The 18305-nt window shown below is 45.3% G+C and overlaps 1 protein-coding gene across 17 annotated transcripts in view; it reads right to left on the bottom strand.

Moving 5' to 3' along the window:
* Positions 1-18305, bottom strand: part of LOC149307683 (arginine-glutamic acid dipeptide repeats protein-like) — a 336358-nt gene that overhangs the window by 64331 nt on the left and 253722 nt on the right. For all 17 annotated transcript variants that reach the window (XM_089534241.1, XM_089534239.1, XM_089534251.1 and 14 more), the window contains one exon: positions 2495-2575. In XM_089534241.1, coding sequence (XP_089390367.1) covers positions 2495-2575 — 81 coding nt within the window. The remainder of the gene's footprint in view (positions 1-2494; positions 2576-18305) is intronic.

Here is an 18305-nt window from a genome sequence, read left to right as displayed (position 1 = left end):
TGACCAAAATGGTGAGGAACGACTTAGGGAGCTGGGGATGTTTAGCCTGGAGAAGAGAAGGTTAAGAGGGGATATGATAGCCCTGTTTAAATATTTGAAGGGATGTCATACTGAGGAGGGAGCAAACTTGTTTTCTGCTGCTCCAGAGAATAGGACACAATGGAGCAATGGATGCAAGCTACAGGAAAAGAGATTCCACCTCAATATTAGGAGGCACTTCTTCACAGTCAGGGCTGTTCGACAGTAGAACAAACTCCCTTGGAGAATAGTGGAGTCTCCTTCCTTGGAGGTCTTTAAACAGAGGCTGGACGGCCATCAGTTGGGGATGCTTTGATTGGGAGTTCCTGCATGGCAGAAGGGAGTTGGACTGGATGGCCCTTGGGGTCCTTCCAACTCTATGATTCTATGATTCATTCTAGATGCCTCCTTGCAAGCCAAAATACAAGAAGCCACAAAGCTATCTGTGAAAAGGAACACACGCACACCAGTAGCAGATCTGTCTGTGGCCCTGCACCCCTTCGCTCCTCTTAGTCTCTGCCTAACAGAGGAGGCAAGATCAAGCAAAAGGAAGACCTGTGGCAACAACAGGAAGCAGAGATTAAACAAGCCGATGGGGGTCAAAGGCTACTTGCAGATCAGTTACCGCTAGAGGCACAAGAGGCCTCAACGCCAGCATGCGGCGTACCACACTGCTTCAGCTTTACGGCCTCGCCTTTCAGCATTCAAACCTTAAGCTTTACATATTCTGAACAAGAATAACATTTCACCTGCAGCAGCCTGGCCTGCTATTTCATGGAGCGTGAAACTTTTACTGGCTTGTTTGGTTTTCTGCTTTGAAAGGAAAAGGCGTAATATACGTGGATCTGGAACGTACAAAGTCCTAGATGAGCGGAGGAGCGGTTGTTAATATTTCTCCGGGAATCCAAATGCACTTTGCAAAAGACGCAAGAACAACAACTCTATGCCTTTTTGCACAGAACAGTTGCCATATGATGCACTTTAAGGTTCAAAACACACTGAAGAAATAATCCAACTTGAGACCGCTTTAACTGCCCTGGGTCAAAAAATGCTAGGCAATTCTGGGAATTGTAGTTTGGTGAGACATTTAGCCAACTCTGGTCAGAGACTCTAAACTATAATTCCCAGGATTCTCCAGCACTGAGCCAGGGCCATTAAAGCGGTCTCAGACTGGATTATTTCTGCAGTGTGTTTGAGACCTAAGAGAGGCAATCCGTGAAAATACTTGCAAATGACCGCTTCTGTTTCAAAAGCACACAAAACAAAAAAGAACCACTGTTCGCAATATATTTCTAAAGACCAAGATTTTAGCAAGCAGATCCATTTTTCTATTTTTAAAATGAGGTTTTCATTCGTTCGGAGCCATTTCCCCCCCATCGTTTGTCCAAAGAGAAAGTCACCGAAATTCAAAGTGTGTTTGTCCTCTCATGACTTTGCCCTTTGTAGATGTTTGCCTATCGGACAAAAAAGAAATGGAGGAAGACTCGGCAGGAAGCATTTCAACCGGCCAAAGCGTCCGATTCATGTAAGGCTACAATTATTCCTTCCCGATGACAGATCCTCCAGTCGTACAACACAGTGGCTCAACAGTTGCATTCTTCACAACGGAGGCAAACCTTAAGAGCCCCCGAGTTGTTCAATTATATTAAAACCATGACTCACAATCACAATGACTTCCTCCGCTCCTACGTTCGGGCAAACAAGCCGGCGACGTTTTCACGGCAAAGAGGTTCCGCAGCGAGTTAACTGTCCCTCGAGCGTCGCCGAAGGATTAGCTGAACGCTGCCTTTAAAACGCGGCGTACGACAGCGACCACCCAGGAAACAAACCCCAAAGTTTTCATGGCTCTTTGGTCCCTCGCAGGCAAGAGGGAAAACGGCTCCTTCGACATGAAGCTCCTCCAAGCAGCAAAATGCAGGGTCGCCACAAAATTAAGCCTTCCAGAGAACCACAACTATTAGACCTGAACTGATCCTAATCTCCCAGAGCTCTGGGAAAAGCTCTGTAAAACTGATAAAGAGTTTAAAGGCACCTGTAAGACTTTCCGCAAGATCTGAAAGCTGGTTAGTTTCACAGAGTTCAATGGAGGATAAAAAAGTCCTCAAGATGCAGCCAGGATCTGTCTTGATACAACTCCAGCTAAGTTCTCTATCCTTGATCAACAGCATAACTAATGTTATCCCAATTTAACATTTGGTCAGAGCACCACTGATTCTAGCATTGTCAGGTCAAACCACACAAACAGACAAAAAGCTGCTTTTCAACACAATAGTGCAATTGTTTTAAAAACAACTGCTTTGAAACTCTCCTTCTGCTTAATGTTAGCTGCAGAACTGAGCAAACAGCTTGAGCCAGAAGCACAACACAGGGTTAAAAGACAACCGCTTTGCAAGATCAAACGGCGGAATGCAGAACAGCATTGCTATTGCTTTTTAAAGAGAAAGCAAGTTATATAAAGTCCAGAGGTACTACTTACTGTCTCTTTATTGGGAAGCAGCTCTTTTCGGATCCGGAAAAAGTTCTTTCCATACTGTCTGAGTCCTTTAATGAACCGTTTCTGCATTAAAACAAATAAAGGAAAGAAAATGTCAGCCGGGAGGAGAAAAGGATCTGTTTCAGGAGTAAAAGTTCCTTGCCCAGGGGCAAAACACGAACAAAACAAGACAGGTAATCCCCACTGAAAGTGCAGACTATAGTTTGGGCCTAGAGTTTAAACCCAGGAAGGTTTTTCGAAATGCCTTTTTACACAAAATGACCTCAGCTGTGTATGTACCGTTCCGAGGGTTTTTGTAACGCTAGCCGCCCAGTCTCCATGAAAATAAACACGAAAACCCTGAGCAAAATCTATTTCCAGCTCCAGCAATAGAGGAAAAGATGGAGCCAAGAGAGGAGGAAAGGAGTGTGTGTGTGCTCCTCCCCAGGAAAGTCAGCCCATGATGGGGTTTACTTTCCATAGCTGAGCTCTGACAAGGTGAAAAACTCTTTCCGCGCACGATGACGGCTCCAAGCTGACATTTGAAAGTTTGCACACGCATGAAGCTGAAGTATACAATTTCTTCCAGGTAAAACAAGCCCCTACTGTGAAGTCGAAGGCTTTCATGGCCAGCATCCATAGCTTTTTTGGGTTCTTCTAGAACATGGCCACATAGCCCGAAAAACCCACAAGAAACTAGAAACCCCTACTGCTTTAATATTTCCCCTCCTTTAAAAACAGCAGCTACTGATCAAGCCATGTTTCGTTTCATAATCCAGAGTTGCCAGTGCCGTCCGTTCACTTTTGCAGACAAGTCCAATCGCTTAAAGGCAACACAAAACCGACAACATGCACATAACCCAGTCACTGATCAGTCTTGGATTAAAAAAAAGCCTTCTAACACAGACACACACAAGCGAACAACACAGGGAAAGGGACAAAAAATGAGAGTGAAACAGAGATGTCCAAATTGGAATTTGAAAAGGAGCAAAGGGTAGTCCTTAAGGGCAAGGGAGCTACTTGAACCCCATCCTCCCACATTCTGGATGTAAGAAATGAAAAAGCCCCCCTCCCCAGACAAGGAGAAGGTTGGGCTGCCTCTCCCATGGGAAAAAAGGAGGCAAAGATGTCCAAAGCAAGACATAAATGCCAAAGCAAGGGTCCATTCTCTCCCTGGAAGGGAAGAAGGGGAAGCAGAGGGAGAGGAGGGAAGTCAGCCAGTGCTGAAAGTGGAGGAAAGAGGCAAAACCTGGGTCCTGTCCTGTCAAATGGAGGTGTCCTGGACGAAGGGTGGCTGGATCAGTGTCACCAGGGAGGCTCTCTGACACTACAAAAGGGAAGGAAGGGAGGAAGGAAGGAAGGAAAGAAGCAGAGGCAGCAGCAGCTTAGCATGTGATCCAAGCAGGGCTGTGCTGCGAAAGAGAGAAGAGGAAGAGCCGCCAAGCGCACGGCAAAAGGTGGCCTGGATCAGACAGGGAGGATTCATTCACGGCCGACAACACCAGCTCCTTGTCACCGGTCCCAAAGCAGGGTTCAGGATATAAACACTTTCAAGAAGGCAGAGGTGATATGATTAGCCCTGGTTTACGGATTTGATGGGGCGTCTCACTGAGGAAGGAGCAAGCTTGTTTTCTGATGCTCCAGAGAACAGGACCAGGAACAATGGATGCAAGGGACAGGAGAAGAGATTCCAGCTCAACATTAGGAGGAACTTCCTGAGAGTAAGAGCTGTTTGACAGTGGAAGATGCTCCCTTGGAAAGTGGTGGAGTCTCCTTCTTTGGAGTTTTTTAAACAGAGGATGGATAGCCATCTCTCACAGAGAGGCATCACTAGGAGGGTGAGGACTGCACAAGGTGATACCTTGTGGCACCACCATGGCAGTTGGAGAGGTGTCAAACTGGATTGTTTCTGCAGTATGGATGCAGCTCATAATCACACTGTGAGCAAACCCAATTGAAATCAAAGGGACTTAAGACCCAACTAACTTAAGGCCCATTGGTTTCAATACGTCTGACTGAAGGATCACTGAGTCCAGAGCACTAGGCAAATAAAACATTGTCTTGTCACCTTTGCTATTAAAAACAAGGTACTAAAAAGTACAGTATCATGAAAGAAGGGTTATGCTAATGAGACTCTGTAAGGAATTGAGTTCTGAGAGTGGAATCTCTCAATCTGTCAGCACCCGATAATGAAGCTATCACCAGGCCAGCATTTCATCGGCGCCTGGATCACAACTCTGATTTTGCAAACTGAAGCCTTACAAAAAAGTAAGCAAGGACAGAGAAAGGTTCCATGTCTTAGATGATAACACCCTTTATATTTCCCTACTAGAACCAAACTGGAAGTAGTCCGTAGAGAGATCTTGCCGCACCTTTGAGACTAACAAGTTGGCAGCCTGAGTTTTCGTAGACTTTGGTCTACTTCCTCCGATGCTTTTGTTGGAGTTGAAGCCAGGGACAGACATATGTATGCCACTGCTATGTGAGAATGTCAATTCAAATTCAGAAGCCTTTCTGGACAAAGACATAGCCATTGGGTATGAGGTGGCAAGACCAGTTTGGAAACTGTAGATGTGGAGGACGGAAGTGGAAGCATGACGGTTCGATCAATGAGTTAGTAATTGGCTATTCATAGCTGGTGAAGAGCTCTGTGTCACTAGAAAGCCTACAAACCTTCCAGCAACAGCAGCACTTCAATTTAAAGCGCATCGTTTTTCTAGTTTCCTTTTCTTCCTGGATGCAAGCCTCTGTACCAGATACTCGAAATACCAGATTTTACAGAAGACATAAATAGGAGGGACCAGGTTTTTTCCTCCCTTTAAAAAAACACACCAACAAATCCAGCTATTTACATTAGATCATGCTCCACATCTAAGGGAGTTTGCAGCCAGATTTTTTCAAGCGATACAGCACCCACAAACCACACTGGAATTATGCTGGTTCTTGGTGGTTCAAAAGGACAGCATGTCAGATTAACGCAGGTCTAGGCTCTTTTCGATTCTAGCACTAAGCTGCACTGCTAATATATAATATAATATTGTTTGGTATTTCTTCGATGTTTTAAAACTGCTTCTTGTCTATTTTAAAAGGGAAACTTAGGCCCCATACAGACAGGCCAAAATAAAGCTGCTTCGGGACACTTTGAAGGTATGCTGTTTAAATGCTGCATGCGTCCTAAGAATCCAGAAGCCACACCAAAGCCACGATCTAGTCCTAAGGACTGGAGCACAGCTTCTGGACTCTTAGGACGCATGCAACATTTAAACAGCATACCTTCAAAGTGTCCTGAAGCAGCTTTATTTTGGTAGTCTGTATGGGTCCTTAGACTGTAACTCACATAATAGTAACTGCATTAACCCTCTCTCTATCTAGGAGCTTCCAAAGGAACTACCATATATACTCAACTATAAGTCAACCTCACGCATAAGTCGAGGACAGGTTCTGGGGCCAAAATTATGGGTTTTGATACGACCCGTGGATAAGTCAGGGGTAAAATTTAGAGTATTTACATTGACCCGTTTTCTAGACCTATACAGTACTCCAAAAGACTCTGAGATGCTATTCTGTCTTTCCCTCCTTACTGCTTTGTGGGGGGAAAGGAATACAGAGGTAGTGACGGGAGAACAAAGCTATAAAAAAGCCAAATATATGTGGTTGTTCTTAATTTAATTAGATGACTTTACCCCCTTTGCAATATTGAAATATGCCAGATTTTAAAACAAGAAGAAAATAACATATGCATGTCATGTAGAACCACTTTGAGTCCCACCCAAGAACATCATAGGGATAATCGATTAGTTGGAAGCTGGTCTTAAAAAACAATAACAGTCATGCACATCTCATGATTCTATGATCAAATGTCTGGAAGTAAAGGAATGTCTTGATCGGGGCTAAAGAAATTGAGTTTTGGGGGGACAGGGGGGCACTAACAAGAAGATCCTCTCTTCTATCGCCACCTCTGAGCCTCTCTTTGAAGAGATACTCGGATCTCTGACGGTGGAGTAGTCTGAGTCCTCCATGAAATGCAATGGCTATACCACAAATGGAAAACCTCTGTGGAACCATGACCAATTTAATTCTGCAAGGGAGCCTTGGGATCTCCAAGAGAGAATGGTCAAGAACCTCACTTAACTGATTATCCGATTCGTTCAAGAAAACCGTAATGATTAAACGGGTGTAAAAGTAATCTAGACACGTATAGTACATATGTGCTCAGTGCTCCATCCACATGCTCTATTTCTTTATTCAAAAACCGTATCAGAATGGAGTGGAAATCCATCAACCTCTTCAGAGACTAACACGGCTATATCTCTGAATCATATCAGACTCTTTAGGTAACCAAACACACAGGGGCCATTTTTATTTCTTGCTTTAACCTCCCAAAGGTTTAAGCGCGAAACTCAAAGGCTTGTTGCAAGCAGATCAAACGAACGTTAACGCCGGATCTGTGCTCTTTATTTTTATGGCTCCCGAGCAGATCTAAAAGCGTCCAAGCGCTCGCTAAAATAACCTTATCCCCAGACACAAAATGGCTGTGCAAGTTAGATCTATTTTTAATCTATCTAAAGATCTCTCTCCCAGAAAGAGAGCCCTTCCATATATGTATGAGAGCGAATGTGGCGGCGGAGGCGGGGGGCAGTTGCATACTTGAAGAAGTCTTGGGAAAAATGTAGAGACAGACTAGATTTTGATATAGGATGGGAGTAAATTGTGGGGACTAAAAATATTCAATACTGGAAGGGAAGGAGAGGAGAGAAAGGAAAGGAAAAGCACCCCAAAGTCTATTTTAGAAGGGTCCCGTGAAAAGAAATGTTCTAAGAGACGGACCTCTCCGCAGGATTTGCATCACTGGGACTTTCCATTTCTGTTCTTTCATTGGCATTTGGCTGGTTGTTCAACCTGGCTCTAACTAGAAGAAATGTTCTGAAACCAGATCTGTACCTGCTGCCATGCTATAAATGGAGGAGCAAAATGAACCGAAGGGACATGGTTCTCGCTTTGGCACAAGAATAGCTGTTCTCTGTTTTAAGCAGGTCCTATACCTCTTCTTTCTTTTTCTGCGATATGTGTTGCCAGCGAAGAGTATTCTGCTTACTTACACTCACTTGTAGCTTGGCTTTGTGTGTGTGTGTGTGTTGTTTCCTCATTCCTCTCTCCCATTTAATCCAGCAGTTCCCCGGGTTTTTAGCCTTCACTAACCTCCCCGCCACTACAACCTCAACCCACCCCTTTCATGTATTTGCCTGTGGCTTGCATAGTCATTTATTATGATGACAGATCATTCAACTTGAACACAGAGTTGGGGGTTGTGGTCACATCCCCATCCCACAAAAGGATTTAACAAGTGATTGTGTTAAAAGGTTTAAAAGGGGTGGAGGGGACCTCCTTTCATTAGATCTTCTCACCTTAAAGGATATCAACTTTCCTGCCACGAAATCCTCGGCAGCCTTGCATGGGACATTCTTGCCATGTATTTATAGTACAGGGATTCTCATGATCCGCAGAACTAAGCTCCCAAATCGAGACAGCACCGTGCGGAGCTCTTCCCCATGCAAAAAACAAATTACATTATGGTTCCTAATTTACAATTCTGTTCGAAAATTCCCAATGAGGCCGGATTCCAAACTTCTTTGCAACAGTCACGACAACTAAGGTATATAATCCTCGGATCCTTCAAGCCACCTTGAATTTTGGAGAAACGTAAGCGTGTAAATAAAGACGACAACAACGATGTTGATAGCAATAACAGTGCTACCAATAATACAAACTCCTGCGCCTATGAACCCTAGTCAATGCAGTGGACAGTAAGGAATGACAAAGAGGTTCAACTATCTTTGGAAAGCCACAGATTCCTCATCCAACATTGGATGGCTCACCACAAACTGGTCACACAATCTCCTGTCTGTTGCTTTTCTAAGGTGTACAGTCCATTCATATTGGCTTTGGCTAGACCCACTGGTTGCCCACCTGTGCCTTAACACACTCAAACCTGATCTCAGCAGTCCATCTGAAGGAAAACCTGCACATTTGTATTGTTAAATTCTGGACATTAGGATTTTTGACTGAGGTCAAAATTGGGACTTGGGAGAGTGGAGCCTCCGCACGCTCTTAAGCCCTACTGCACTGCCTGGGTGCCATCTTTGTGTGCCGCCATATACACGGCGCGCACGACGGTGATGTATCTCATGTGCCGTGTCCAAATGGAGCGATGCACAAGGGACATCACCACACTGCGCTAATGGCCCTGGATGCTTCATGGCCATGCTGTTTGGTTGGCGCAGCCATCTGTATAGGCCCTGAAGTCTATGAAAGCTCATGCTGCCAACTTCTTTCTTTCAGCTGGTCTCAAAGGTGCTACAAGATCTACTCCTTAGATCTGGTATGACATCCAAAACGTCCGATAACATCATTTACAGCTGAATCACTGTTGCAATATTAGTCACATATTTGATATACAACAAAACACTGCAGTTGTTCAAGACTCCAGCCACTTCTTCTGTCTTCTTCAACCATCTTTCTTGGTCCAGTGAGCAAATACAGTCCCCAGAGAGCTGTTTTTGGAGTTCCCCTATGTCTGCAAATACCTGCCGCTTGTGAGGGGCTGGTGCTGTTTTGGTTGCATCAGCAATGTACTTACCCCCTGAACATCCAAAACAGAAAACATACACAGGGAAGGAAAAATATCGACACCTACCGAAACACTAGAAGCTTGATTAATTTCCTCAAATGGTGTTTCATTTTAATATTTAAAAACAGTAATTTAAACAACTGGAGGGGAGATCTTAAAACCATTAGATGAGTTATAAGTCAGTTTATAAAATACCTTGTTTCATAACATTTCCTTCCCAAAGCTTTTCATTCCATTATATTTTCTGCCTCCTCTGATTAAATGTCTCCAGCAAAAAGCAATTGCCGAATTGCTTTCATGTTCTTCTCAGGAGACAACTGAACTCCCTACAGAGAGACATAAAATGCAGGAGTCTATTCCCACAGTGATGATGCGCTAAAGTTGGGAAGGCGGGGGAGATGGACAGAAATAGCCCACAAATTCTCCTCTTCCATAAACTGTATAGAATTCACTCGCTGGAGATGTGCTCGGGTCTTAAGATAAGGGAAAATGTAAAGGCAGGAAGAAGATGTTCCACCAAAGAAGGAACTGAGTAAGACACACATTTCTGAAAGTGCTACCAAGACTGTTGCACCCTTTCCACCCCAAAAATTCAACAGGTGCTTTGCCTGCCATCCTATTTTTAATGCTTTTGACAAGACAAGATGTGTATGCAACTTCTGAATCTTGACAATCAACCCAAGCCAAGGAAAACTGTTAGGAGTCATAACCAAGCTCTACTTCCATAACTGGAGGTGAAAATCTATGACCCTAGGATTATAAACTAGTAGCTAAATTTAAAATAACAACAACAACCAAAATCTAAGGTGCAAGCAAGCAGTTCAGACCTCTGGCAAGAGGCATCTTTCCCTCCCTTAGCAACACATCAGATGGAGAAGAAAATGGAGAACGAAAGAGACAAGAAGGTGGCCTTATTCACTTGGGCTTTGGTCCTAAATAACCATTGGCATTTGATGGCTCTGCAGAAATCACCCTCGAGGGAATGCATCCAAAGAAAAGAAAATACATGTGCATACACATCCGCCATGCCTGGTCCTTGCACACAACCGCCATGCCAAGTCCTTGCACACATCCGCCATGCCAAGTCCTTGCACACATCCGCCATGCCAAGTCCTTGCACATATCCACCATGCCAGGTCCTTGCACACATCCGCCATGCCAAGTCCTTGCATACATACAACATGACAGGTCCTTGCACACACCCGCCATGCCAAGTCCTTGCACACATCCGCCATGCCAGGTCCTTCCACACATCCACCATGCCAGGTCTTTGCACACATCCAACATGCCAGGTCCTTGCACACATCCGCCATGCCAGGTCCTTGCATACATCCGCCATGCCAGGTCCTTGCGCACATCCGCCATGCCAGGTCCTTGCGCACATCCGCCATGCCAGGTCCTTGCGCACATCCGCCATGCCAGGTCCTTGCACACATCCATCATGCCAGGTCCTTGCACACATCCACCATGCCAGGTCCTTGCACACACCCACCATGCCAAGTCCTTGCACACACCCACCATGCCAGGTCCTTGCACACATCCACCATGCCAGGTCCTTGCACACACCCACCATGCCAAGTCCTTGCACACATCCACCATACCAGGTCCTTGCACACATCCACCATACCAGGTCCTTGCACACATCCACCATGCCAGGTCCTTTCACACATCCACCCTGCCACACCCCTTGCACATTTGTGGGGCAAAGATATTCACACTAACGCAGCAAGTGTGCTAGGTCTGAGCCTTACAAGTCTTAGACCGTAGAAAGGAAAAGGAACCACAACAAAAATAGAGTTACGGACCCTGCAATTTGGAAGCAGAAACCCTACTCTGGAGTTACTTCCCGCTTCCACGCTTCAGAAATAATCCGGTTTGACACCACTTTAACTGTCATGGCTCGGTGCTATGGAATTTGGGGAACAGTAGTTGGTTGTGGCAGCAGAAAAGTCAGTTTCCAGAATTCCACAACACTGAGCCTTGACAGTTAAAGTGGTGTCAAACTGGATTATTTCTGCAAGTGCGGAGGCAACCTTGGATTGACCCTCCCAAATAGGCAGGCAGGTTTGTAAGACCTCTCCCTTCTCCCTCCTGCTCCCCCTCCAAAGCCTAAGAATTATCTCTGGGTGAAGGAGACCAGAGCATCGCCCCAAATGTTTGTCTCATTCATTGTATTGTATTGTATTGATTCATTTCTCTTTGTCAGTAGGCTGCACCCAGAGCGGCTGCCCTGTTATTGCCCTAGGCCTTGCAAGAGTGAGAGGGAAATGAACAACTCTATTCTATACCACATCCAGAATAACACCATATTTATTTACGATTTAATCATGCAACCCTTTCTCTCCAAGGAGTTTAGGCCAGTCAATATGGCTTTCAGTGAGTTTCGGAGCAAGTCAGAAACTTGCACCTAGGTTTCTGTGATCTAGGACTATATTACAATACTAGAAATGCCCTAGTCCCATGATAATAGATCCTATTTGCTGACCCATACATACACACTAGAAAAGGTTGTGGTGATCGAGGAGTGAGATTCTTCTTGGATTCCGCATATACCAAGTCGCAAAAGGGGTGTTAAGCTCGCAGTTTTCATCGCTTTGAAATGACTGCCGGCAAAGGAGCAATTTGCTAAGAAAAACAGGATCATGAAGCCAACCAGATATGCCCCAAAGACCACAGTTCGCACAAGCAAATTACTATATGCGCAAGCGGCACTGAGAGAACTAACCCGTCCCTCCCTTGCCTTTTAAATATTTCCTCCATCCGTAGTATGTGCCACTTCCTTTTGAAACGTTTTTCTTTTTTTCCGGCGGCGGCGGCGGTGATAAATACGAAGAGTGTAGGTTTATAACAGCAACCTTGCAGTGATTAAAGCTTGCTGGAGGCCTTGACAAAAACGAGCAGGAGTTCACGAAATGCACACAAATGTGGCATAGCTGGAATAGGAACTTTATTATACATATATATATATATATATATATATACACACACACACAAAGAGAAGCATTGCAGAATTCTGTGGCTTGATAGGTCAGCAGCCATTGTCGATAGACAATGCAGATATGCGCCTTGCAAAAAACGGTTGCCATGGCTATTGAATGGCTAGAACACAAGGTCTCCTAATGCCATTCCGCAAGCCGACATGCCTCCGCGTCCCCCCCCCCCGTCACATAATTTATTAGGTCCTCCGGTATCCCTGCCACAATGTGTAAACAGGGGGGCTATAAATAACCAAGAAGCAACTAGAAACAAGCATGCTAATGTTTGCATATGCGTTCCTTGTAGGCCCCATATTTTATCTGCCGAAACAAATGGCGTGACAAGATACACAAAGCCATTATGTTCTGACTAACAGAGCTCAGATGGCATGTTTATCAATGTGGCTATAGTGCCATTACGGAGGCTGTGGCTAAGGTTATGCGCCAGGGTGCCCATTATTGAGGGACTGCAGCTTGCCAGGGGAGGTTGCCACCAAGTATAAAACACCCAACACAAGGACACCGGTTGGCATTTGGGGTGACACTTTTGTTAATTGAGAGGTGTTTAGCCACAGAATTACTGAGTTAGAAGAGACCCCAAGGACCATCCAGTCAAACTCTTTACCATGCAGGAACTTACAATCAAAGCAGCCCTACAAATGGCCATCCAGCCTTGGTTTGAAAACCTCCAAAGGATGAGACTCCATCACTCTCTGAGGCACCTTCTTCCAGCTTAGGAAGTTCTTCCTAAGGTTCAGGTGGAATCTCTTTTCCTGTAGTTTGAATCCATTGCTCTGGGTCCTATTCTCTGGAGCAGCAGAAAACAAGCTTGCTCCATCTTCACTATAGCATCCCCTCAAATATTTAATATGTAGTAGCTGGTGCAACCAAGAAGTGAATGCAGTTATCCCAGCAATGTAATGTTAGGGGTATTTTTCTTTTAAAGCCCCCCGACAAGTCTCAACCTAAGTTATTATTGAGTGTTGTCAATGATGCATAAGAGACCAAGGAAAACCCTATCAGTTAGCAACCAAAACTTTCAAGGCTGATTTATATTGAGATCTTGCACTGCATTCCTCCCAGCCGTTTTACAGTTATGAATGCTCTTTTGAGGGTTGTGTACTACGGTGAAGGCACCATGAATCCTGTTAGTGATCTCTACCACACAGAACGACAGGGTTCTCTTGAGAAAGGAAACAGATGTTTTAAGTTCTGAGGTTGCATTAACGTAAATACGGAACGACAGAAGCAAGTCCTGAAATTTCGATCAATGAAGTTGACTACACACGGAACAGGTATTTAGGTATAATAAATCTGGAACCTACTGTAACACTGGTTCTGTTCTAGCTGAAATGACACTTCTTCTGGACAGATTGCGCACAATAAAGAAAAAATGTGGCATGCTCTCTCATGCAAACACCACTCCAAGCTCACAAAGTAGGGAATTTTAGTAGGCTTATGCCATTCTGCATGGTGGCACCCAGCAAGAACGTGTGTGTGTTTGTATACAATGGCGTTAAAGATGTACCAAGTGATTCCATGATCTCAAACAAACCAAATCAAAGGGCCCAGAACCCTGAAATGCATTTGCAGAAGATGAGTTGCATGGCAGGGAAACTTGGAGCAATAATGGAAACCTGGTGCATCCTCTTAGGAATTCCTAAAATTCTTCATTAAAATTCCCCAAAGGCCTGAGAAATGCTTTACTGTCTTTTCCAGCATTGATAAAGTTAGCCTTAGGCAGGTTGAAGTTTGGGATTATGTTAAACAAAACTGGGCTGTGTAGGCTTAGGGTAGTTTTAGTTCATGCTTTGCATTCAGGAGATCCCCAGAGTGTTCAGTAAAAAGGGTCATGCTGAGCTGAGGCTACGGAGAGCGTCTGTCAGGGCAGACAATACAGGACTATAAATTGAGTCTTTAGATGGCTATGGATGGTGTGTCTTTTTTTGCCTGTTCCCATTTCTCTGCGCAGATTGTGGAGGAATCTGGTGGCTATACGAAGGAAATGTTCCTGTTATAGTGCATTGAACCCATATAGCTCTCTCTGTGGCATGAAACTATTCAGTGTTACATCTGCAAACTATTATTCTCCCCTACCAAGATACAACTGTTCTCTCAGAAATATTTTATCCATGCACCACAATTAAACTCTTCAAGTTTTTATTACTACTTAAAAGTAGTAGTAGCTACACAAGCATGTTGCTTATGACCAACCAACCCCCCTCCACAAACCTTAATGCTATTGCTACGGTTTCTATTAAAGGAAGACTAGAGTATGGAATTTTGAGTTTCATATATGCAGCCTTTAAATAGTAACCGAATTGCTTTTCTTTTTCCTTATTATGCTCCTCCAATCCATTTGCACAAACACTCCCTTTTTAAAACTATCAAGAAAACTCACATCTCTCTAAATGTTACAGCTACAAATTGATCAACTTGGTGTACATGTGTGTGAGAGAGAGGTTTGCTTTAGTACTTATCCAAAGGCTACACAAGTCTCTCTCTCTCTCTGCATTTCTCTGTTTTCCTGGTTGAGCAACATCAGATGCACTTAGCATGTGAAAGATGCATACTGTCACAACTATTGTCCCCACTTGTGCCTTGGCCAACCATGGCATGTAGCTCATGTTTTGTTAAATGTTTACTGTAAGACATTGTCAGAGGAGATGCCAGCCTCCCACAGCCTTCCCCTTCAATCTGTCTTGAGATGGGATTCATGCTTCCTCCAAAAAAACACTTTGGAGGTGGATCACCACAGGAGCTGCTAAAAGCATCACAACTGGAGGACTGCAAAAAAGGGTTGTGCAGGACAGGTCACTTGTGAGTACATTAACAATACTGCGTGGGAGGAGAAACTCAAGTGGGTCCACTATGGTCTGCTGTTAAAAGCCCCTTCTTTTGCAGCCTTGGTTCATCTCCATTGAAGGTGAACTAAAGGAATGGCAAGAAGCAATGGGACACCATCATTCTAGGGAGGGAAGGATGTTTCATTTTGTTTGCCTGTGTCATGAAGTTGTAGATCAAGGTGAGGCTGAAAGCAGTTTTATTTTGTTTCTGGAAGAGTTAGGCTAACAGGCAAAACACCTGTAAGGGCTTTCGCTTATGAGTTTTGGGAAGGGCTTAGTGACAAACCCCAGCTTCATCTGCATAAGATCCCAGGTTCAAAATATTTCTTAGATGGGTCCAGAAAGACTCCTGCCTGAAAAGCTGGAGACCCACTGCTTTTCACGAACAAGAAGGACCAAGGATTCAAGAAGAACAAGAAGGACCCCTATGTTCCTACTGCTTGCAATCTGCCCTCCAACCAGAAACCAGGTTAGAAGAGTTTGGCTGCGGAAAAACAATGTGTCTTTGGTGGCTTATTCTTATCTATCTCTCTATCTATTTAATTCAGGGGTAGGCAACCTTTTTGAGCCGGGGGCCGGGTTGGTGTCCCTCAGACAACTGGGGGGCCGAAGCCTGGGGGAGGAGCTTCCACCACCTGGGGGCGGGGCCACATGCCGGGGTGGAGCTTCCACCCCCAGGGGCCAGGCCACCTCCTCTTTGCCAGCCCCTGACGGGGCCCCAGGCCCTGTCAGAGGCCGGGAAAGAGCCGGCGGGGACCCCCAGCGCTGGAGGCCTCCCCGTCTTTGCTGGCCCCTGACGCCAGGGGCCTGCTGCCGCCGTCGGAGCCCTCCTGGAGGGCCCCTGCGACGGCAACTGGCCTCCCAGGGGCCCGCTGCCGCCGCCGGAGCCCTCCTGTAGGAGCCCAGCGAAGGCAACGGGCCTCTGGGAGGCCCGCTGCCGCCGCCGGAGCCCTCCTGGAGGGCCCCAGCGATGGCAACGAGCCTCCCAGCGGCCCGCTGCCGCCGTCGGAGCCCTCCTGGAGGGCCCCAGCGACGGCAACGGGCCTCCCAGAGGCCCGGTACAGCTCCTGGAGCCCCGTTTCAGGGCTCCGGAGGCCGCAGCGGGCCTGTTAATGGGCGCTGCAATTTTGCCCTTCAAAATGGCGGCGAAATCTCACGCGGCGATTTCGGCGGCAGGAGGGACCGGGGGCCGACGGAAAGGGGCCCGCGGGCCGGAGGTTGCCGACCCCTGATTTAATTTATATCCTGCCTTTATCCCTGGATGGGATCCAAGGCGACTACATTGATAGAAGCCAATGCTACATAAACTAGTTTTGATCTATAGGCCAGACTAGGGTCAACGGCTGCCAGATAGACATGTGTCTTGGGTAGCATTGGCAGATGCTTCTAGTAGGCTAACAAGGAATAAGGATGTTTTTGTGGGCCTTAAAGGATGCACCCCAGAAGCCAGAGATGCAACAGCATCTCTTCCGCTTTGTAGGTTCTGTGTACTTGCATCCACCACGAGGCTGTCATTAAAATGGCCTCGCTGAAGGGAATGCCAAAGGCTTTTTTGTTCGCAACAATAGGTTTACCATCAAACCATCCCTTCACTCACTAGAAAATATTGGCATTAAGTAAGCATTAGCACAGCTGTGTGTAAATGACATATATAAACAGATTACATGTATAGTGCTTATGCCAAATGCAAAGACATTAATAACCACATTTACATACTTCTTGGCTAAATCAGGTGGAACATATTGCTTGGGCACATTCATGTAAAAATAAAAGGGCATACTTCCGTGAGGATGCTTGGGTTGTGTTCAGGGTTCAGTGCTTAGTATCCTGAATCAGGTTTGAGTATATTTCTGGGGCAGTCTCTCGCTTTCTGGCCTAACCTACCTCCCAAAGATGTGGAAATAAAAATGGGGATGGGGAGAGAAGAGATATTCAAGGAGGGATGGATTGTAAATGCCACAGACAAACATACACCAGCATGTATACGTATGCACCCAGGTTTTCCTCTTGTTCCCTTTATCTCAAAGATTCATAATGAGCGTCCGCAACATTATTCCAGAACAAGTGGTTGTGCATTACAGCTTATATCCATCCTATTTCTCTGGTTTATTCGGTACTGTAATCTCTGGAAGGTAATCTAAGGAGAGGGAGAGAACTCAAGATGGTCCAGAGTGGGATTTTTCCTCCTCTTAATCAAAATATAATGCGAGTATGAGAAGAGATGTTTTCTTTCTTCCATAGAATATGCAACTATTCAAGCTAAAAACTTCCCTCGTCCCTCTCTGCAACCTACAAGTGAAGGATCAAATGGAAAAATCAGCATGGAAGAGAATGTGTTATGAAAGGTGACAAAATGTCTAAAAGGGTTTCTGCCCCCCTGAGGCTGGAGAGGAGAGACAGAGAGGACAAACCATATTCCCATCCCCTCCAAGCACAGAACTGTCAGCATTTGGATGACTTTATATTCTAACCTCCAGCACACCATCCGTACGTTTGGAGAGAACTATTTTTACATGTTGCTGTTGTTGTGTGCCTTCAAGTCATTTCTAACCTACGTCAACCCCAAGGCAAAACTATTGTGAGGTTTTCTTGGAAAGCTTTGTTCGGAGGAGGCTGAGAGTGTGTGACTTGCCCAAGGCCATCCAATGGGTTTCCATGGCCGAGTTGGGAACTGAAACCTGGTCTCCAGAGACCTAATCCAAAACAAAAACCACTACATCATGCAGGCTCTCATTACATATACACTTGGACCTCCACATTTGTGGCTTTGACTTTTACAGATTTCATTATTCATGGATTTTAGTAATATGTTCTCGGTAGGGATATCTAGATTCAGCGCAACTCTATGGTCAACATTAACCAAAAGTCGCACTGAAGGACCTAGAGAGAAGACTCCACTAGGCTTTTGCAGCTCCTCCAGCGCAATTCTATGGTCAATGTCTGGCAGATGTTGACCAGAGTTGCACTGGAGGACCTAGAGGTTCCTAGAGAGGTATTCTCCCAGGTAGAAACATAGTGTTTTTGCTATTTACGGTTTTTCCACATTCACAGGGGTCCTGTGCCCGTAACCCCAGCAAATTTGGAAGGATGAGTGTACTAGTGTAGATAACCTGCATTGATGGTTCTTACACAGTACAGAAAGTAAGCATCGCAAAACCTGTTAATGCCCACTGGATGTCTTTCCATTCAATGCATTTGTTTTCATTTATATTATTTTAAAGTGAATGTGGAGGGATGAGTGTAGTGTTTTTAATCTGCGGTTTTTCCACTTCCACGGGGGTCCTGTGCCCAATGTAGATTCGAAATCCCTTGCAAGGAAGGAAGGAAGGAAGAAAGAGAGACAGGTGGGGGTAAACTGTTCCAAG

This window comes from Sceloporus occidentalis, unplaced genomic scaffold (genome assembly GCF_023333645.1).
Source record: "Sceloporus occidentalis isolate IW3139 unplaced genomic scaffold, rSceOcc1.0.p SCAF_8, whole genome shotgun sequence".
Lineage (NCBI taxonomy): Eukaryota > Metazoa > Chordata > Lepidosauria > Squamata > Phrynosomatidae > Sceloporus > Sceloporus occidentalis.
The sequence above is the reverse complement of the archived record's forward strand: the minus strand, read 5'-3'. Positions and strand labels throughout refer to the sequence as shown.